The sequence below is a fragment of the Ranitomeya variabilis genome, chromosome 2 (assembly GCF_051348905.1).
Source record: "Ranitomeya variabilis isolate aRanVar5 chromosome 2, aRanVar5.hap1, whole genome shotgun sequence".
In the NCBI taxonomy this organism is placed as follows: Eukaryota; Metazoa; Chordata; class Amphibia; order Anura; family Dendrobatidae; genus Ranitomeya; species Ranitomeya variabilis.
Genome location: NC_135233.1, coordinates 538,861,051 through 538,884,047, shown reverse-complemented (window position 1 = coordinate 538,884,047; position 22,997 = coordinate 538,861,051). Strand labels below are relative to the sequence as shown.

The 22,997-nt window shown below is 43.4% G+C and overlaps 1 protein-coding gene across 3 annotated transcripts in view; it reads left to right on the top strand.

Moving 5' to 3' along the window:
• Positions 1–22,997, top strand: part of EDC4 (enhancer of mRNA decapping 4) — a 1,216,007-nt gene that overhangs the window by 663,248 nt on the left and 529,762 nt on the right. For all 3 annotated transcript variants that reach the window (XM_077288123.1, XM_077288125.1, XM_077288126.1), the window contains one exon: positions 5,830–5,985. In XM_077288123.1, the coding sequence (XP_077144238.1) occupies positions 5,830–5,985 (156 nt within the window). The remainder of the gene's footprint in view (positions 1–5,829; positions 5,986–22,997) is intronic.

The following is a 22,997-nucleotide window of genomic DNA, read 5'->3' as shown; positions in this document are numbered from 1 at the left end:
AAGGGTTACCAGGTAAAAGCGGCCGGAATTGACCAGCAGAGGAAGGAGAGGTGGCGCCGTGTATGTACCTGAAGGGGGTCTTCTGTGGGGTCAGTGGCGCATCCCGCGCCTTGCTGTGCTGTCCTGGACGGAGGCTTGGAGAGTTTTCCTATGATAGACTTGACCTTATGGTCAGCTTACCAGCACCTCACTGTCCTACGACCTGAGTGCACACCATTCTCCCTATATTTATCTAAATGATTATGAACTTTTTTTTTTTTTTTTCATTATTTGAGGTCTGCAAGCAATGCATTTTTTTGTTATTTTGACCATTTCTCATTTTCAGAAAATAAATACAAACATTATTGCTTGGAACTTCCGAGACATGTTGTCAGTAGTTTATAGAATAAAATAACAATTTACGTTTTGCTCAAAAAATACATATAAAGAGAAAAAATAGACAAACTGAACATTTTGCAGTGGTTTCTTAATTTTTGCCAGAGCTGTATGTGTGGCCAGTGCAAAACACTGGCACATGACATTTTCCTTCCAAAGACCATACTGAGGACTAGGAGGTACTCATTACGGGTGGAATAAAGGTGATTCCGACAGCTAAACTGGAGATGGTTCTTTACAGTTAGAGCAGTCAGGCTGTGGAGTGCTCTACCACAAAAGGTAGTAATAGCAGACACTATAACAGTTTAGAAAAAAAAGTGGCCCTAGACAATATCCTTGATGAACATAACTTTGCTGGTTATAGTTAAATTAGTGACAGAATGTTCAATTTATGGAGAAATGTTGAACTTGATGGACCTAGGTCTTTTTTCAACCTCTGTAATTATGTAACACTTCCTGAAGGCCTTTTGCATTAGATGTGGAATACGGTAGTCATCATTGCCCGAGGTTTAACCCTGCTGTTCTGTTCGGTCAAAAATGACCGTTTTTGAACTTTGATATTTTTTTTAAAAATTAATTATGCGATTCTGAAACTTATGGTAACTTCTATTTTCCTAATTAGGGCTGTCCCACACGTCCAGATAATTCCGGTACCGGAATAAATCGGTACCGGAGTTATCCGTGTCCGTGTGCCTGGGAACTCACGGAGGCCATACGTGCGGCACACGTGTGCCGCCCGTATGGCGAGTGGGTACCACACGGAGCGTGTGGTACCCACTCTGCATCATGCTGAAGCCGCGATTCATATCCTCTCTGCAGTAGCGTTTGCTGCAGAGAAAATATGAATAATAGTGTTTAAAATAAAGATCTATGTGTCCGCCGCCCTCCCACCCCCTGTGCGCCCCCCCCCCCGCTGGTCAGAAAATACTTACCCGGGTCCCCCGTCGGCTGTCGCTCCTTCCTGTTCTGGCCGCGGCTTCTCCTGCATGCGGTCACGTGGGCCCGATCATTTACAGTCATTAATATGTGGCTCCACCTCCCATAGGGGCGGAGCCGACTATTCATGATTGTAAATGATCGGCCCCACGTGACCGCATACAGTAGGAGGCGCGGCCAGACCAGGAAGGAGCGAGGGAGCGGGTAAGTATTTTCTGACCAGCGGGGGGGCGCACAGGGGGTGGGGGGGCGGCGGACACCTAAATCTTTATTTTTAACACTATTCTTCATATTTTCTCTATAGCAAACGCTGCTACAGGGAAGATATGAATACCGGCTTCAGCACCATGTGGGGGGGACAGCGCTTACTGTAGCGCTGTCTCCTGCACGCACACGGACCCCAGACGGAGAATGTCCGTGTGAGGTCCGTGTTTTACGCGGACCCATTGACTCTATTGGGTCCGTGTAAAACGTGCGCTCCCACGAACACTGACATGTCTCCGTGTTTGGCACACGGAGACACGGTCCGCAAAAAATCAATGACATCTGCACAGATGCATTGATTTTTATGGGTCTACGTGTGTCAGTGTCTCCGGTACGTGAGGAAACTGTCACCTCACGTACCGGAGCCACTGACGTGTGAAACCGGCCTTAGAGGGTTATTTCTAAGGGTACCATTTTTTTTGTGTTTAGTTTTTGCGCCACATTTTTTTTTACACTTGTACGGTTCCCGGTCAAAAATGACCGAATAGCATTTTATGCTATTTCAGCCATTTTGAGTAAAACAAATGTTATAATTTCTTTTGATACTACTTATTGCATCTACTATTGTTTATGAAGTAAACAGTTGCTTTACTTGCAGATTTACACATGCTTTCAGTACAAACCATACGCATTGGCTTTCAGTACAATTCTGTGCAATTTTTTTTCTCTGTATGTTATTTACCCTGCTTTTTTTATTTTCCTTGTGCTGGTTCTCTGTGCAAAGCAGACCTTGTGGTGTTGGAGCCCAGAGGGTGGTGTCTGGTGTTTCTTTTTCTTATCTTATCAGTAAGTAAGCAGTTCAGCCAGCCATTTCAAATTCAAATGCAAATGAGCTTTATTGGCAGGACTAAGTACATAAGGCACATGGTAAAAACACTGTGGTGGGGAAGGGAGGCATATAGAGGTCCAGGATATATCAGACTCCTTTGTTGAAAAAACAAGCCTGAGCTTCCACAAGGTATTCACAGCAAAAGAGGTGGTGTACATAGTTCCATGTTTTATTTCACCCAAGACACAACAGTGTTTTTTTTAATTATTTTTTACTATTTACTATTACTATTTTTTTTAAAATGTTTGCGCGCAGTTAAATTTTATACTATAGTTAATTTTAGTTATAGTTACTCTTAGTTATAGTTGTTATAGTAGTATTAGTAGTTGTTATAGTTAAGCTGTAATTTGTAATTTCTGTGCAGAATTCAATAAGCCCTTGTAACCTTTATAAGCACAAAATAAATTAAAAAATTGAGTTTTTTACGTTTTTTTTTTTTTTATAATGACCAACCATGTTTACATACAGTATAATAATGCAACAGGTATTAAAAAAAAAAATGTAAGTAGCTAAAACAGTCAAAAATGACCTGAGCAGTACAAGTGTATAGTGGAAATGAATAGAACAGCTGGGTTAAAAGTACACTGCATTGGAAAGTGCAGGGGCTCTGGGCTTTCAAAAAATTTCAGCAGAGTCCCCACACCACCTCCTACTAGTCTGGCGCCTGTAGTATAGGCCCACAGTATAGCTCCTCTCCTACCTCCATCTAACATCACCCTCTACCATCCTGGGGCCCTTAGAATCTCCTGCCCCCGCCAGCACTGTCCCTACCACCTGGGACCCCTCTCCACCACTGCTGCCCCCAGTTAATCAAAGGTGGATTATAATGCGCATCACCATTTTGTAAAATATAAAAAGACATCCTATTATCCTCCCCAAAATTTGGAGTGTGACTTATAATATCGCTGTGTCTTGAAAACTCTACCAAACTTTGTCACACTGAAGGATGGTAATAAACCCCAAAATTAAAGCGAACCTGTCACCAGGTTTGGCTATATGAGATTCTGCCACCATCTTTCAGGGCTGACAAACCGCATTCTTCCAGCCCGACCTGGAAGACTAGAAAAATAACTTTTATTATACTCACCTGTGGGGCGGTCAGATCTGAAGAATGTGCCACTCTTTTTTTTTTTTTCCCCCGGCTCCTCCCTTCTTCTTGCGATGCCTTCCTCCTTCTTGCTTAGTGTGAATGAAATATCCCTACGTCATCCATACAGTCTCCTCGGCATCGTGCTCCTGTGCTCTCTAACATTGTTAGGGTATGTACACACGTTGCGGATTCGTTTGCGGGTTTTTCCTCGTGGATTCTGCAGAATCCACAGGTAAAATGACCTGCTTTTTACCTGCGGATTTATTGAAGATTTTTTGCGGATTTCACCTGCATTTTCATACCTGCAGAATCCTAGAATGGATTAGCTGTAAAACGCTGCGGAATCCACACAAAGAATTGGCATCCTGCGGAAAATAAAATGCATCGTTTCTGCGCAGAATTTTCCGCAGCATGTGCACTGCGGATTTGGTTTTCCATAGGTTAACATGGTACTGTACAACGCATGGGAAACTGCTGCGGATCCACAGGGCCAAATCCGCTGCGCATCCGCAGTCAAATCTGCAACGTCTGCACATACTCTTAACCCCTTTCTGACCTCGGACGGGATAGTACGTCCGAGGTCAGAAGCCCCGCTTTGATGCAGGCTCCGGCTGTGAGCCCGCATCAAAGCCTGTTTTGAACAGCTGACATGTGCCCGTAATAGGCGCGGGCAGAATCGTGATCTGCCCGCGCCTATTAACTAGTTAAATGCCGCTGTCAAACGCAGACAGCGGCATTTAACTACCCCATCCAGCCGGGCGGCCGGAAATGATGGCATCGCTGACCCCCGTCACATGATCGGAGGTCGGTGATGCTTCACAATAGTAACCATAGAGGTCCTTGAGACGAACAGCAGATCGCTGCTATGTAAAATGTGAAAAACATTAAAAAAAATATAATAGTTTAAATCACCCCCCTTTCGCCCCAATCAAAATAAATCAATTAAAAAAAAATCAAACCTACACATATTTGGTATCGCCACGTTCAGAATCGCCCGATCTATCAATAAAAAAAAGCATTAACCTGATCGCTAAACGGCGTAGCGAGAAAGAAATTCGAAATGCCAGAATTACGTTTTTTTTGGTCGCCGCGACATTGCATTAAAATGCAATAACGGGCGATCAAAAGAACGTATCTGCACCAAAATGCTATAATTAAAAACGTCAGCTCGGCACGCAAAAATTAAGCCCTCAACCGACCCAGATCATGAAAAAAGGAGATGCTACGAGTATCGGAAAATGGCGCATTTTTTTTTCTCTAAGTTTGGAAATTTTTTTCACCACTTAGGTAAAAAATAACCTAGTCATGTTAGGTGTCTATGAACTCGTACTGACCTGGAGAATCATAGTGGCAGGTCAGTTTTAGCATTTAGTGAACATAGCAAAAAAGCCAAACAAAAAACAAGTGTGGGACTGCACTTTTTTTTCAATTTCACCTCACTTGGAATTTTTTTCCCCTTTTCTAGTACACGACATGCTAAAACCAATGATGTCGTTCAAAAGTACAACGCGTCCCGCAAAAAATAAGCCCTCACATGGCCAAATTGACGGAAAAATAAAAAAGTTATGGCTCTAGGAAGGAGGGGAGTGACAAACGAACACGGAAAAACGGAAAATCCCAAGGTCATGAAGGGGTTAAGGGCAGAGAAAAGTACTGCAGTGCGCATGTGCCACTCTTTGACCTTTCCTGGTGCCTGTGTACTGCAGTTCTTTTTCTCTGCCCCAGACTGAGCAGAGAAGTGCGCCTGCACAGGAGCACGATTCCGAGCAAACTATGTGGATAATATAGGGACACGTCATTCACACGAAGCAAGAAGGAGGATTGTGATCGTAAGAAAATTGGAGGTGCTGGACCAAGAACACAGACACCCATAGTATCAGACATCCCTGCTGGTGATTAAACTAACGTTTCTTTTTCTTCTTTTACAGGTTAAGTTGGGGGCAGATATACAGCATTATAGAATGCTGTTTATCAGCCCTGAAAGGTGGTGGCCATTTCTTATATTGACCAATCCTGGTGACAGGTTCCTTTTAAGTTGCACTGCACTTGGATTTTTTTTTTTTTTTTACTTGTTTTATTCAAAACTGCTCATTCAGTAAAAAACAAGGTTTAAAACGAGTATGCTGGCAAACAAAAAAAAATTGACTCTTGGAAGAAAAGGAGAAAAAATAAAATGCAAAATTGAAAACTGTCCACCTTGGGAAAGAGTAAATATACGTTCTGCACATTGATTTTATGAACCTTTATTACGTAGTCTGATTAAATAATCTTTTATGTCTTGAAAACAAATAATTAAGAACATAAAATATAAAATCCTTAACTGAAGATTTTGCAGAAAGGAGGTTAGATCGGATCCTAAGTGATGGACAACAGAGAAATAGTCAACTACAAGAATATCTTTTACAGCAGCTTTCTCATTCTCTTTCTGGCTCACTTTGTAATAGACTTGATAAAACAGTTCGAGAAGAGTTTAAGAAATCCATTCCTCAGTGTAAGTAAAATGTGTGCATTTATTATTTTCATCTTCGTTTCAGCTGTCTTTTTTTATTCTCTTATAGAGTTTGAGAATTCATAACTGTTCTGTTTCCTTATTGTCACATAATTGTGTGACAATAATGAAAAGGAAATCTCATAAAAATACACACAAAAAAAATCAATATTTTATATATGCTTACTAATTTATTCTTGTTCCGTGTCGCCCTAACAAAAAAAAAAAGTATTTTCATATGTAAAAAATCCATCTGTATAATATTACTGCCAATAACTTTTAAGAGGGGGATTGTGTCCCCCACACATTACAGATAATTACTTAGGGGACTTTTTTGCCTCTGTTTATTAGAGGACCTTTCACTTGAAAAAAAAAAAAAAAAAAAAACAACTTGGGCTATGTTCACACATGTTTTTGCTGCGGCTTGTTTATGCCAATTTTAAGCTACTTACTAAAAGCTGGTTTTGCCTAGCTTTTGCTGCTTTTTCTTTTACTGCTTTTTTTAGTCAAGGTACATTCGTCTCTCGTGCGTGCTGATAAAGTTTAGTGCATAAAAATTCAGTTTTATCAGGTTTTGGCACCAAAAACGCAGCAATACCGGATACCTGCATTTTTTGCTTAGTTTTAGCAGCGTTTTTGTGCTATGCGTTGCTTTCAATTGAAAAAAAAAAAAAAAAAAAAAACGCTGAAAGAAGTGACATTCTGAATTTTGAAAAAAAAACAAACTCTTTTTGACAAAAAAGTCAGGGAAAAAAAAACTACGATAAGATAATAAGATTTCAGAAACTTTGACTTTGCTGGAACTGTGAAACGCAGCTGAAAATTTGCATTACAAGGCTATGTGCACACGTCCAGAATTGCCGCGGAATGCTAGCGTTTTCCAAGCGTTCTGTAGCATCGCTTGGAAAACTGACAGGTTGGTCACACTTGTCAAACATAGTGTTTAACAAGTGTGGCCAACTTTTTACTATTGATGGTGCCTATGCAGCATCAATAGTAAATAGATCTAATGTTAAAAATAATAAAAAAAACAAATAATAAATCGTAATATTCTCACCTTCCGGCGTCCCACGCAACGTTCCCCCTCCTCGTGATGCTCCTGTTCCCAATAATGCCTAGCGGCAATGACCTCAGACTACGTAGCGGTCTCGCAAGACCACACGTCATCACAGGTCATTACCGCAAAGCATCGGTGTGAACTGAAGCATCGCTAGGAGCGGGAACGCTGCGAGGGACGACAGAAGGTGAGAATATCACGATTTATTATTTTAATTCTTTTTTTTTTTTAACAATTATATGGTTCCCAGGGCCTGGAGGAGAGTCTCCTCTCCTCCACCCTGTGTACCAACCGCACATGATCCGCTTACTTCCCGCATGGTGGGCATAGCCACATGCGGAAAGTAAGCGGATCAATGCGTTCCTATGTGTGCGGAATCCCACCGCGGGAAAAAAATGCAACATGTGCACAAAAATATCGAATTGCATTAGGATGCTTAATGTGTGCTCTTTTTTCGCTGTTTTATCACGTTTTTATAGCGAAAAAAACTCAAAAACCGAAAAATCCTAAGTGTGCACATAGCCCAAAAGTAGCAAAAAATACAATTTGTTAACATAGACTTATCCTGTAGATACGGGGTTAATCTGCAGGTTAACAATGTTCTGAGACTTCCCGGCGCCAGCACTTGGAGCTCCGCTGCTTAAAGGAAATTAATTTAATTTTGGAATGGTTTCTGTCACCTGTCAGTGTGTTTACAGCGTGACTGTACCCACACCCCCAGGACTAAATTACACTCCCTGTGCATTGGGGCTCCACTGTCAGATAGTGCCTGGGGTGCGGTTACAGTTTGCTTAAAACAAAAGATACAAGGATGGTAAAAATGGACAGGAAGAATCAAGAATTAGACTGAAGTTTGATTTTGGCCTGTTTCTCATTTCATATGTACTATTGTTCCATACAGAAGCTTGCCTTGTTGCCTAGCCACAGCAACAAACCACAGCTGTGGTTATTTTTCCTTGATTGTAACCAAATCTTGCCTTAACCCTTAACACTAGAACAAGTTTTTGCTTTAAAAGAGTTGTCCACTGCTGGTCAACCCTTGGTAAAGTCCCAATCTGCTGAATTGTGTGTCAGGGCTCTTTATATTACTGAAAGCAATTGCAGATACCTGTGCAAACTAGTTTGGCAGGTGTGTCCAAATAAAGGCAAGACTACTTAAGAAGGCTGTTCCACATTATTAAGCAGGCTACATTTTTTTTCCAAAATGGGAAAGAAAAAGGATGTGTCGGCTGCTGAGAAGCAACAAATTGTGGAGTATTTAGGTCAAGGCATGACTACAATCAACATTGCCAAGACACTCCATGGTGATCATCGCACAATCAAGAAGTATGTAGCTGATTCCCAGCACACACGTGTTTGTGCTGATAAGGAAAAATTGAGAACTCTTTCCAACAGGCAATTGCGTAAGGTTAAAGGGAACCTGTCACCACGTTTTTGGAAGATGGGATAAAAATAGCGTTAAATAGGGGCAGAGGTGGGCGTTACATTAGTGTGTGTGTTATGCGTTTATTACCCACCTAAGTTGCCGAAATAACTTTGCAAAGTCTCCGTTTTCGCCTGTCAATCAGGCTGGTCAGGTCACATGGGCGTTGTCTTCCCCCAGATTTGGCGTAGTTTTCCGTTGGTGGCGTAGTGGTGTGCGCATGCCCAAAGTCCGGAATCCTCTTCCAGGGGATTTAAAATAGCGCGGTGTTCGTTATTGCATTGGTGATCGGTGGGCGCGGCCATCTTCCTTTGGCCGCGCGTGCGCAGAAGCGGCGCTCTGCTGGCCGCGGCTTCAGGAAAATGGCCGCGGGATGCCGCGCGTGCGCAGATGGATATCGCGGCGGCCATTTTCCTGAAGCCGCGGCCAGCAGAGCGCCGCTTCTGCGCACGCGCGGCCAAAGGAAGATGGCCGCGCCCACCGATCACCAATGCAATAACGAACACCGCGCTATTTTAAATCCCCTGGAAGAGGATTCCGGACTTTGGGCATGCGCACACCACTACGCCACCAACGGAAAACTACGCCAAATCTGGGGGAAGACAACGCCCATGCGACCTGACCAGCCTGATTGACAGGCGAAAACGGAGACTTTGCAAAGTTATTTCGGCAACTTAGGTGGGTAATAAACGCATAACACACACACTAATGTAACGCCCACCTCTGCCCCTATTTAACGCTATTTTTATCCCATCTTCCAAAAACGTGGTGACAGGTGCCCTTTAAAAGAGCAGCTGCAGAAATGCTTGTCTTAGCAGCATACAAGTTTTTGAAGCTGCTGGTACCTCCAACGTCCCCAGAACAACAAGATGCAGGGTCCTTCAGAGGTACATAAGCCATCCTGTCGACCACCTCTATCCACTGCACACAAGCAGAAACGGCTCCAGTGGGCCAAACGATACATGAAGACTGACTTCCAAACTGTTTTGTTCACTGATGAGTGTCGTGCATGCTCGATGGCCCAGATGGATGGAGTGGAGGATGGCTGGTTGATGAACACCCCATGAAAACACGGCTAAGGCGCCAACAAGGAGGAGGTGGAGTAATGTTTTGGGCTGGAATCATGGGGAGAGGGATTGTCGGCCCCTTTATGATCCCTGATGGGGTAAAGATGAACTCCATAATCTACGTGGAGTTTTTAAAACAACACTTCCTGCCATGGTTCAAGAGGAAGAACCGTGCTTTCCGCAGCAAGATCATTTTCATGCATGATAATGCACCGTCTCTTGCTGCAAAAAAACACATCTGCATCTCTGGCTGCTATGGGCATAAAAGAGGACAAACTTATGGTGTGGCCACCATCTTCCCCTGACCTCAACGCCATTGAGAACCTCTGGAGCATCATCAAAAGGAGTGTCTATGATGGCAGGAGGCAGTTCACATATAAGCAACAGCTCTGGGAGGGTATTCTGTCCACATGCAAAACAATTGAAGCAGAAACCATCCAAAAACTGACAAATTCAATGGACGAGAGAGTTCAGAAGCTTCTTTCGAACAAGGGGTCCTATGTGCAAATGTAACATCACCTAGAATAAAGTTTTCACTTGAAAACTGTTTGATTGCATTTTGTAATAAGCTGATAATGCTTATAACTTCACAATTGACCATTTTTTTTGTTAAAAAAAAAAAGGTTGAAAACTGCTGTGCATAATAATTTGGAACATGCTTTGAGTGTTTATTTTTTTTCAAAAAGATTTTGTTTTCATAGGCAGTTTGTTCCAAAACATTGCAAATATACTACAATAGTAGATGTCTGGAAAATAACAATGACTGCAATTCAGATAGGTAATTGAGAGAAAATTTGAGGAAATATTACTTGCATAATAATTTGGAACACAATGTGTGTGTGTGTGTGTGTGTGTGTGTGTGTGTATATATATCTCTGTTTGTAATGATGCTGTATAATGAGTTTCACTTTTTGTATTAAAGAACTGAAATAAATTAACTTTTTGATATTTTAATTTTGTTAGAAACACCTGTATATGTAAAATAACAAGAGGTATGGTTGGAAATAAGTATAGAAGTATGGGGAGTTTGGTAATTCTGACTAGCTATATTCTCCCAAATATAGCTAGCGGAAGGCTGTTCCATTTGTTACTGTAACGCTGTAAAGACTACTGTAACACTATTAATTGGCCTCCCCGTTACACGACTTTCCCATCTCCAGTCGATCCTTAATGCAGCAGCCAGGGTTGTTCATCTAGCTAATCGGTATTCAGATACAGCCGCTCTTTGCCAGTCGTTACACTGGCTGCCCATTCATTATTGAATCCAATTCAAAGTACTTGTTCTCACCCACAAAGCTCTCCACAGTGCGGAACTCCCTTACATCTCCTCCCTTGTCTCTGTCTATTGGCCTAACCGACCACTGCAAATGACTTTTGACTAACCTCTGCACTAATCCGTACCTCCCACTCCCTACTCCAAGACTTAACCCGCGCTGTGCCAATCTTCTGGAATTCTCTACCCCAAGAAATTAGGACCAATAACAATTTGCTGTGTTCAGAGTGGCCTATCATGTTCCCTTAAAAAAGTAATTTTATGTGTAAGGGCGTATGTGTAGCCCAATTCACTATCTCCATCTTTCCCCCACCCCCTGAAGATGGTTGGACCATCATTGTAAATACATTATTGTAAATACACACCTGTACTTTCTATCTCCCCCACCTCATTGTGGATTGTAAGCTCTCACGAGTAGGGTCATCTTATTGTGCTTTAACCCCTTTACCCCCAAGGGTGGTTTGCACATTAATGACTGGGACAATTTTTACAATTCTGACCACTGTCCCTTTATGAGGTTCTAACTCTGGAACGCTTCAACGGATCCTGATGATTCTGACATTGTTTTCTCGAGACATATTATACTTCATGATAGTGGTAACATTTCTTTGATATTACCTGCGTTTATTTGTGAAAAAAATTGAAAAAAAAATTTTTTTTTGCTGGGAAGTTATAAGGGTTAAAAGTTGACCAGCAATTTCTCATTTTTACAACAAAATTTACAAAACCATTTTTTTTAGGGACCACCTCACATTTGAAGTCACTTTGAGGGGTCTATATGGCAGAAAATACCCCAAAGTGACACAATTCTGAAAACTGCACCCCTCAAGGTACTCAAAACCACATTCAAGAAGTTTATTAACCCTTCAGGTGTTTCACACGAGGTGAAGCAACATGGTAGGAAAAAATGAACATTTAACTTTAGTCACAAAAATGATCTTTCAGCAATATTTTTTTTTATTTTCCCAAGGGTAAAAAGAGAAAATGGACCTCAAAAGTTGTTGTCCAATTTGTCCTGAGTACGCTGATACCCCATATGTGGGGGGGAACCACTGTTTGGGCGCATGACAGGGCTCAGAAGGAAAGGAGCGCCGTTTGACATTTTCAAGCTAAAATTGGTTGGAATTTAGATCGGACGCCATGTCACGTTTGGCGAGCCCCTGATGTGCCTAAACAGTGGAAACCCCCCACAAGTGACCCCAATTTGGAAACTAGACCCCCTACGGAACTTATCTAGGTGTGTGTTGAGCACTTTGAACCCCCAAGTGCTTCACTAAAGTTTATGACGCCCGGCGTGAAAATAAAAAAATTATATTTTATTCCCACAAAAATTATCTTTGTCCCCAAATTTTTATTTTCCCAAGGGTAACAGGAGCAATTGGACCCCAAAAGTTGTTGTCCAATCTGTCCTGAGTACGCTGGTACCCGATATGTGGGAGAAAACTACTGTTTGGGCACACTTCAGGGCTCGGAAGGGAAGTAGTGACGTTTTGGAATGCAGACTTTGATGGAATGGTCTGTGGGCATCATGTTCCATTTGGTGAGCCCCTGATGTGCTTAAGCAGTAAAAAAAACCCACAGGTGACACCAATTTGGAACCTAGAGCCACAACGAACTTACTTAGATGTGCCCCCTCTTTGGAACTAATCTACTGGTTCCTGTAAAGTAAATTAGTAGTGCATGGAGGTGTAGTACAATTTGAAGCAATCCTTCATACACAGGCCAGGTTTGTCGGGGCAGGTGTCGCACTGATAGATGGTGTCCTTGCGTACTCCTCTTTCGTAGCACACTCGGCACCTTTTTTGTGGCTTACCTTTTCTATCAGTTGGCGGGACCACCCCCGGAAAATGCTGACCTGGTACGATAAGAGCACCCTCAGTTCCTGAAGTACTGGTGCCCGCTCCTTCCCTTGTGCCAAACATCAGGGCCTTAACCACTACCTCTTGGAACTGAGGGTACGACGTATCGGTGTGGCGTGCACATCGAGACAGCAGGAAAGCGTTGAGCATTGCTATTTGTACAATGTACACGGACAGCTTTTTGTACCACACCTTGGCCTTTCTCAAAGCACTGTACGGTTGGAGGAGTTGATCAGAGAGATTAATGTGCCCCATGTTTTTGTTGTCCCCAGTACACAGTCCGGTTTGCTGACCTGTGTAGAGGTACCTCGTACACTGCTGAGGGCACTGCCATCACCTTGTATGGTGGTCAAGAGAAGGACATCCCTCTTGTCCTTGTACTTGGCCACCAGCAGGTGTTCGCTACATTGGGCTTTGCTCTCATCTTTTCTGAGCATCTGCCCAAGTAGCGTCTTTGGGAGGCCTCTCTGATTTTTGCGGACAGTACCGCTGGCTGCGGTACCTCGCGCAGAGAGGGATTTGTAGAGTTGGATGCTGGAATAAAAGTTATCGGTGTAGAGGTGATAACCTTTATCCAGCAGTGGGTGCACCAAATCCCACACACTTTTCCCACTCACTCCCAGGATGGAAGGACACTCAGGCGGTTCAATCCTGCTTTCCTTTCCTTCATACACTCTAAAGCTGTAGTTGTATCCTGAGGTACTCTCACACAGCTTGTAGCGTTTGATTCCGTGCCTGGCCCTCTTGTTGGGCAGGTATTGATGGAATCTGAGCTGCCCCTTAAAATGAACCAAGGACTCATCCACACAGATGTCCCTTTGGGGCACGTACACTTTACCAATCTTTTTGCTGAAGTGTTCGATGACCGGCCGAACTTAAAACAGACGGTCAAAAGTGGGGTCATCTCGTGCGGGACACCGTGCATTATCGTTGTAATGCAGGAACTTATGGATGGCCTCAAAACGCGTCCGAACCATGACCATTCGGAACACTGGAGTGTTATATAAAATCAAAACCAATCGCGGCTGGGTGTCAGCTGATTATCACAGCTGACATCCGGCACTATGTGCCAGGAGCGGTCACGGACCGCCCCCGGCACATTAACCCCCGGCACACCGCGATCAAACATGATCGCGGTGTGCCGGCGGTACAGGGAAGCATCGCGCAGGGAGGGGCTCCCTGCGGGCTTCCCTGAGACCCCCGGAGCAACGCGATGTGATCGCGTTGCTGCGAGGGTCTCTTACCTCCTCCTCGCTGCAGGTGCCCGGATCCAAGATGGCTGCGGCATCCGGGTCCTGCAGGGAGGGAGGTGGCTTACCGAGTGCCTGCTCAGAGCAGGCGCTTGGTAAGCCTGCAGTGCTGTAAGTCAGATCTGGTACAAAGTAAAAAAGAAAAAAAAAATTTCCACATGTGTAAAAAATATCACTAGTTAACCCCTTCAGTTAACACCGTAGGGGGGGATGGGGGGGAAGAGGCAAAAAACAACGCTTTATCATCATACCGCCGAACAAAAAGTGGAATAACACGCGATCAAAAAGACGGATATAAATAACCATGGAACCGCTGAAAACGTCATCTTGTCCCGCAAAAAACGAGCCACCATACAGCGTCATCAAAGAAAAAAGAAAAAAGTTATAGTTCTCAGAATAAAGCGATGCCAAAATAATTATTTATTCTATAAAAGTTTTTATCGTATAAAAGCACCAAAACATAAAAAAAATGATATAAATGAGATATCGCTGTAATCGTACTGACCCGAAGAATAAAACTGCTTTATCAATTTTACCAAACGTGGAACGGTATAAACGCCTCCCCCAAAAGAAATTCATGAATAGCTGGTTTTTGGTCATTCTGCCTCACAAAAATCGGAATACAAAGCGATCAAAAACTGTCACGTGTCCGAAAATGTTACCAATAAAAACGTCAACTTGTCCCGCAAAAAACAAGACCTCACATGACTCTGTGGACCAAAATATGGACAAATTATACGTCTCAAAATGTGGAGACGCAAAAACTTTTTTTGCTATAAAAACCGTCTTTTAGTGTGTGACGGCTGCCAATCATAAAAATCCGCTATAAAAAATGCTATAAAAGTAAATCAAACTTCCCTTCATCACCCCCTTAGTTAGGGAAAAATAATAAAATAAAACAAAAATGTTTTTATTTCTATTTTCCCATTAGGGTTAGGGTTAGAGTTAGGGTTAGGGCTGGGGTTAGGGTTTGGGGTTAGGGTTGGGGCTAGGGTTGGAGCTAAAGTTAGGGTTTGGATTACATTTACGGTTGGGATTAGGGTTGGGATTAGAGTTAGGGGTGTGTCAGGTTTAGGGGTGTGGTTAGGGTTACCGTTGGTATTAGGGTTAGGGGTGTGTTTGGATTAGGGTTTCAGTTAGAATTGGGGAGTTTCCACTGTTTAGGCACATCAGGGGCTTTCCCAACGCGACATGGCGTCCGATCTCAATTCCAGCCAGGGGTTAATATCCCTCTCGTCCGCTGGCCCGGCTGTCTTTAGCAGGACTGCATGGACCATGGCTCATACCACTGAACGCCTGCTCTATCTCCCCGTGGGCAATACACTACACAGACAACACAGGGTTAAGGTAAAACAGTGTGGCAATACTTTATTGAACCACAACACACAATAGCAAACAGAACAATTTCACTAGTGTAACGGGGTCTCCCAAGCTGGGGTACCTCTTTCAGTACCACCCCGTGTTTCAGGAGGTCCACTTTGCTTTGGCTGGAGTCTGAATGCAGGACGTTGGCTGGAATTCCTTGATTACATGAGAGCATATAAATGTCTGCTTCTCCACGTATTTCCAGTCTCACAAACCTTTATTCACAGAACACAGAATATATATCACAACAGATACAGAGGGCAGGCCAATTCAAAATTGGCAGGCCAGACATACATTACAATAGCTGCAGGTGGCCAGAGCCTGCTGATATTTACTTTGGGAATTACAAAGGTGGGAGAGGTCAGAAGGGGGATATCTTGTCTCCTCTGCCCAGGGGCACAGCCTGTGGGCTGATGCATTAGGGACATAAATCTCACATGGAACCTATTATATATACAAATAACTGCATAACATATTCTAGGTGCTGGGGGGTTCTGTAACAAGTAACATTTCCCACATGTCTACTTTACATCAGCACAGTTTTGGAACCAACATTTTTTGTTGTTAGGGATTTATAAGGGTTAAAAGTTGACCAGCAATTTCTCATTTTTGCAACACAATTTTTTTTTTAGGGACCACATCACATTTGAATTAACTTTGAGGGGTCTATATGATAGAAAATACCCAAGTGTGACAACATTCTAAAAACTGCACATCTCAAGGTGCTCAAAACCACATTCAAGAAGTTTATTAACCCTTCAGGTGTTTCTCAGGAATTTTTGGAATGTTTAAAAAAACCGAACATTTAACTTTTTTTTCACAATTTTTTTTACTTAATCTCCAATTTGTTTTATTTTACCAAGGGTAACAGGAGAAATTGGACCCCAAAAGTTGTTGTAAAATTTGTGCTCGGAAGGGAAGGAGCTCCATTTGACTTTTCAATTCAAGATTGACTGGAATTGAAAGAGGATGTCATGTCGTGTTTGGAGAGCCCCTGATGTGCCTAAACATTGAAACCCCCCCCACAATGACACCATTTTGGAAACTAGAGCACCTAAGTAACTTATCTAGATATATGGTGAGCACTTTGACCCACCAAGTGCTTTACAGAAGTTTATAATGCAGAGCTGTAAAAATAAAAAATCATATTTTTTCATGAAAATGAAATTTTGCCCCCAATTTTTTATTTTCCCAAGAGTAACAGAAGAAATTGGACCCCAAAAGTTGTTGTGCAATTTGCCTTGAGTACGCCAATACCCCATATGTTGGGGTATACCCCTGTTAGGGCGCACGGGAGAGCTTGGAAAGGAAGGAGCACTGTTTTACTTTTTCAACGCAGAGTTGGCTGGAATTGAGATTAGTCACCATGTCACGTTTGTAGAGCCCCTGATGTGCCTAGACAGTGGAAACCTCCCAATTGTAACTGAAACCCTAACCCAAACACACCGTAACCACACCCCTAATCCCAACCGTAAATGTAATCCAAACCCTAATTTTAGCCCCAACCCTAACTTTAGCCCCAACCCTAACTTTAGCCCCAACCCTAATGGAAAATGGAAATATATATATATATATATATATATATATATATATATATATATATATATATATATATATATATATATATATATATATATTTTTTTTAATTTTATTATTTCTCTCTAACTAAGGGGGTGATAAAGGGGGGTTTGATTTACTTTTATAGTGTTTTTTTTTTTTTATTGGCAGCTGTCACACACTAAAAGACACTTTTTATTGCAAAAAATACTTTTTGCGTCTCCACATTTTGAGAGCTATAATTTTTCCATATTTTGGTCCACAGAGTCATGTGAGGTCTTGTTTTTTGCGGAACGAGTTGACTTTTTTATTGGTACCATTTTCGGGCATGTGACTTTTTTGATCGCTTTTTATTCCGATTTTTGTGAGGCAGAATGACCAAAAACCAGCTATTGATGAATTTCTTTTTTTTTTTGGGGGGTCGTTTATACCGTTCCACGTTTGGTAAAATTGATACAGCAGTTTTATTCTTCGGGTCAGTACGATTACAGTGATACCTCATTTATATACCGTATTTTTCTGACCATAAGACACACTTTTTCTCAAAATTTGGGAGGAAAGTGTGGGTGTGTCTTATGGTAGGGATGTAGCATGTGGGGAGGGGGGCAGCAGCGAGTGGGATCGCAATGTTATCCCACTTCAGGAGGCAGAAAAATGTCCCCACTGCCGGGTATCAGCTGCTGGGGAAACCATGTGGTCCCGATGATTAAGTGCAGTGAATATTCATTAGCTACTCCCTGCCCACCTATCAGCTGAGCGGTGAGCCGGGAGCAGCAAATGAATACTGCACTTAAGCAGCAATACACATGGTTTCCTCAGCGCTGATTCCTGCAGCAGCTGGGGAGATCCGTGTGTCCGGGGGAGGAGGAGGCAGCAGCAGCAGGGTCCGGGGGAGAGGAGATCACTGCATACCTTCCTGGGCTGGAGCTGAGTGCTGTGCAGTGTGCACAAGGAAGACCTGTGATAATGTCAGAAGTGGGCGGGCTGGAGCATCACATGGCAGCACAGAGCCCTCCCTCTTGACATCATCACAGGTCCTTCAGACTCCAACACTAGAATCTGCTGGCTTCCATTACCTGTGCTGTGGAAAGGCAACAAGAGGGAGGGCTCTGTGTGTGCAGTCATGGGATGCTTTTACCTCACCACAGTGTGGCTGGCTGCCACAATTAAGAGGTTAGTCTTTCCAAAACACAATAAAGCACTCTGCCACTCCTTTAGTGAACTATAACTCCCAGCATGTCATAGGATCTGTAGGACATGCTGGGAGTTATAGTTCTCCCATGGGATTTTAAAGCAGCACTCCAGTGTTATTTTGCAGCACTGGAGTGGTGCTTTCATTATAAGCCCTGTGCCCCCATTCTTATACTCACCCTCCAGCATCTTCATACAGTACTTCACAGACACCACACTGGTCCCCCAGCTTCCAACATAATAACATACTATTATATATAATAACACCACATATAATAGTATGTTATTAAATATTTTACCACATTTTTTTGCTTCAAATATTTTTTTCTTTATTTTCCGCCTCTAAAACCTGGGTGCGCCTTATAGTCCGGTGCGTCTTATAGTCCGAAAAATACGGTAATTTTTTTTATGTTGTGGTGCTTTTATACTATAAAAACAATTTTATATAAAAAATAATTATTTTTGCATCGCTTTATTCTGAGGACTATAACTGTTTTATTTTTTGCTGATGATGCTGTATGACGGCTCCTTTTTTTGCCGGACAAGATGACGTTTTCAGCAGTACCATGGTTATTTGTATCTGTCTTTTTGATCTTGTGTTATTCCACTTTTTGTTTGGCGGTAAGATAATAAAGCAACATTTTTTTGCCTCGTTTTTTTTTTCGGTGTTCCCTGAAGGGGTTAACTAGTGGGACAGTTTTATAGGTCAGGTCGTTACGGATGCGGCAATACTAAATATATGTACTTTTATGTTTTTTGTTTTTTTTTAGATAAAGAAATGCATTTATTTGAAATATATATATATATATATATATATATATATATATATATATATATATATATATATATATAATTTAGGATTTTTTTTTTTTTTTTTAGACATGTAAATATTATTTTTTTCTTACTTTTTTACATTGCCCCAGGGGAACATCACAGAAGAGTGGCAGATCGCTGATCTGACATTTTGCAATGCAGTTTGTCAGATCAGTGATCTGACAGGCACTGGAGGGAGGCTTCCCGGCGCCAGCTCTGAGCGGGCGCTTGAAAGCCACCTCCCTGCAGGACCCCGAATGAGCCCCGTGGCCATTTTGGATCTGGGGCCTGCAGGGAGGAGATGCTCGGTACAACGCGATCACATCGCGTTGTTCTGAGGGTCTCAGGGAAGCACGCAGGGAGGCACCCTTCCTGCGCGATCCTTCGCATGCCGCCGGAACACTGCGATCATGTTTGTTCGCAGAGTTCCTGTGGTTAATGTGCCGGATGTCCGCTGCGATAGTCAGCTGAGACCCGGCCGCGATCGTCCGCTCTCCCCCCGTGAGCGCGACTGATCGCATTAGACGTACTATCCCGTCGGTCATACGGGCCCATACCACCTCAACGGGATAGTACGTCTAATGTCAGAAAGGGTTTAATTGGGGGCGTGGCCTAAGAGCATGTGAGGACGACGTGTGCTTGCAGAGCTCCCACATGTCCTTGTGAATTACTACTGCTAAATCCCGACAGCACAGCCAGTAATTATCTGTGGAGAGGCCCTGGGGACTGGTGGAAGTCGTCGGGCCATCGAGGGAGCATTCCAGGCGTGCAACATGCCGAAAAAAGTTCAAAGGAAGATTACAGGAGAGATGGCCTCTGGTTCCCAAGATGGCGCTGTCGCTTCAGCACGTGCTCTGGCAGATGCAGAGACTGATAGTGCAGCCAGAAACAGAGAAGTAGCGGCTCATCTGCAGCGATATGCCCGAGTGGAGGAATTGGAGAAGGAATCTCCCCAAGCAGCTGGAAAAAATCCAGACACAGGAGGAAAAGGTACAGAGTGGGGGATGAGTGAAGAGGGGGAGGAGGAGACTGAAAGTGCTGGAGGGCAGAGGAACCAGGAGGCTCTGTCTAGCTGGGGAGAGCTGGTGGAACAAAATAAGAAGCAGCTCACAGCGCTGAAGCTGCAGATTCCTGCTGAGCCCACTATAAAGAACGTGCTGGTGGCTGTTATGCAGTGTGGATCAGCCATTTCTAATGTGCTCACTCAGTTGGGCTTTCTACAGGAATCAGTGCAAAATGTAAAACATGATCTCCACACAGTTAAGGACAGAACTGGGCAATTGGAAAAAAGAGTTGGTGTGGCTGAAAATACAGTTTCTGAGTCTGCGTAGCACAATAAGGAGATCACAAATGATATTGCTGCAATTTGTAACAAAATGGATGATTTGGAGAACAGGTCCAGGTGCAATAATCTTCGCATTGTCGGTGTGCCAGAACGATGCGAGGGCAAAAATCCTACTACTTTTGTTGAGGCCTGGATAAAGGAGAAAGTTGGACCGGACATTCTGACTCACTTGTACACAGTGGAGCTCGCTCATAGGATCCCGGCCCGTCCCCCTCCCCCCCCCGGCTATCCACCAAGACCTATTTTGGCCAAAATACTTCACTACAGAGACAGATACAACATTCTTCGGTTTTCAAGAGATCACCCTGAGCTAACTATTGATGGTTCTAGAGTTTCATTTTGTCCGGGTTTTTCACCGACAGTGCGGAAAATGAGAGCAAAATTTGTTGATATTAAAAAACGGCTGAGGGCTCTTGGCCTGAAATACTCAATGATGTTCCCGGCTAAATTGCGGGTCGAGGCTGGGAATAAATCTCATTTTTTTTCTGGAAGCTACGGAGGCAGCAGATTGGTTGGATCTGAATGAACAACATTTAAGAGAGATGGAAGACCTCAGTGGGGAAAAGTGAATTTTTAAACATTTTAAGTTGTCTCTGTGCTCAGATGGTCGCATTGTGCTGTGGGGTGTTATCCTGTAAAATGTGGGGGGCGAGATGGGAACTAAAACGCCCGATGTTGGGGTTTAATCTATTCCAGAGGGGAGAGTACGCTTCTTTTGTGTGATAAATCCAACACAATTTAAAGTTATGTTGGGATGGGTTGTTAGGAGGGTGGGAGGGAATGGGGGGGGGGGGGTGTTAGGTCCTTTGATATGTGCACATATGTTAAAATAGGTTTGGCTAGGATTAACTGGATATTGTTGTGTATGACTGAAACTACTAGATATGGGGGAGGTTAGGATTCTTAGTTGGAATATTAGAGGGATGAAATCCCCAGTAAAAAGACAGGCGATTTTTTTCTTTTATTGCGGATTATAAACCAATGGTAATCTGTCTGCAGGAGACGCATCTTACCCGAGAGACACTCAATATTCTAGATAAGAGATGTATATTAGCGGGATATCACTCCACTTATTCTCAGTATTTCAGAGGGGTTAGTATACTAATTGGACGGGGTGCTCAGTTTTCATGTAATCAGGTGGTGGTGGACGAGGAGGGGCGGTTTGTTATTTTATGTTGTACCTTGTCTGCAGTTACAATGATACTCATATCTTTATATATTCCTCCGCCATATAGTAGCAAGATCATATATCAAATCCTTACTATTTTGAGAGGTTTTCCAGGGGTCCCATATTTAGTGGTGGGTGATTTCAATAACATTTTAGATGCCCATTGGGATAGAGGTAATCACACATCTATAAAACTGGGAGGTAATTGCACACCATTTGGGGCGCTCCTGCGAGAACTAGCTTTAACTGATCTGTGGAGATGCAAGAATCCCAAGGTGTATCAGTATTCATGTTTTTCCCCTACTTTTACTTCTCTATCTCGTATCGATCTGGCCTTGGGGGATGGTCTCATGCTGGGGAAAATTAAAAATGTTGAATATTTGCCGAGGACAGTGTCGGGCCATTCACCCCTGTCCATTGTGATCATGGGGGGATGATGTGGTGTCACGGGGTAGGCCTCTGTGGCGCTGAAATCCATTTTGGTTGCAGCTAGTGGATAAGACTGATATGTTCACCTCAGTATTACATGAATTCCTCTGGTTTAATGAGAACTCAGCCTCTAGTCTGGTGGTGTGGAAGACTCTGAAGGCATACTTGCGTGGTATGTTTATTCGCGAGATTTCAAAGATTAAAGGTACCTTCACATTAAGCGACGCTGCAGCGATAGCGACAACGATGACGATCGCTGCAGCGTCACTGTTTGATGGCTGGAGAGCTGTCACACAGACCGCTCTCCAGCGACCAACGATGCCGAGGTCCCCGGGTAACCAGGGTAAACATTGGGTTGCTAAGCGCAGGGCCACGCTTAGTAACCCGATGTTTACCCTGGTTACCATCGTAAAAGTAAAAAAAAAACAAACAGTACATACTCACCTGCGCGTCCCCCGGTGTCCGCTTCCCTGCACTGTGTGAGCGCCGGCCCTAACAGCAGAGCGGTGACGTCACCGCTGTGCTTTTACTTTCACTTTAGGGCCGGCGCTCAGTCATAGCAGGAAGCGGACGGCGGGGGACGCGCAGGTGAGTATGTACTGTTTGTTTTTTTACTTTTACGCTGGTAACCAGGGTAAACATCGGGTTACTAAGCGCGGCCCTGCGCTTAGTAACCCGATATTTACCCTGGTTACCAGCGTAAAACATCGCTGGTATCGTTGCTTTTGGTGTCAAACCTGACGATAAACGCCGGTCTGACGACCAAATAAAGTTCTGAACTTTATTCAACGACCAGCGATATCACAGCAGGATCCTGATCGCTGCTGCGTGTCAAACTAAACGATATCGCTAGGCAGAACGCTGCAACGTCACGGATCGCTAGCGATATCGTTTAGTGTGAAGGTACCTTAAGTCTAGTTCAAGACAAAAATCTAAACTTGTACTTCAGGAGTTGGAGGCTGCAGAGCGGGCTTTCTCAATGCAGGTCACCCCTAACACACAGAAGAGACTTAAGGATGCTCAGTCACGAGTGACCAAAATGACTCTAGAGGTGGCCGCGCAGAAACGTATGTTCCAATCGACCCAATTCTTTGAAAGTGCAGAGAGTGTGGGGCACCTACTCTCGGTTATAACGTCAGCACACTTATTACGGATTCATCGGGAATCCTAAGGATTTTAACACTAACACTAACTTGTATTCCTCTCATTTTGGGGCTT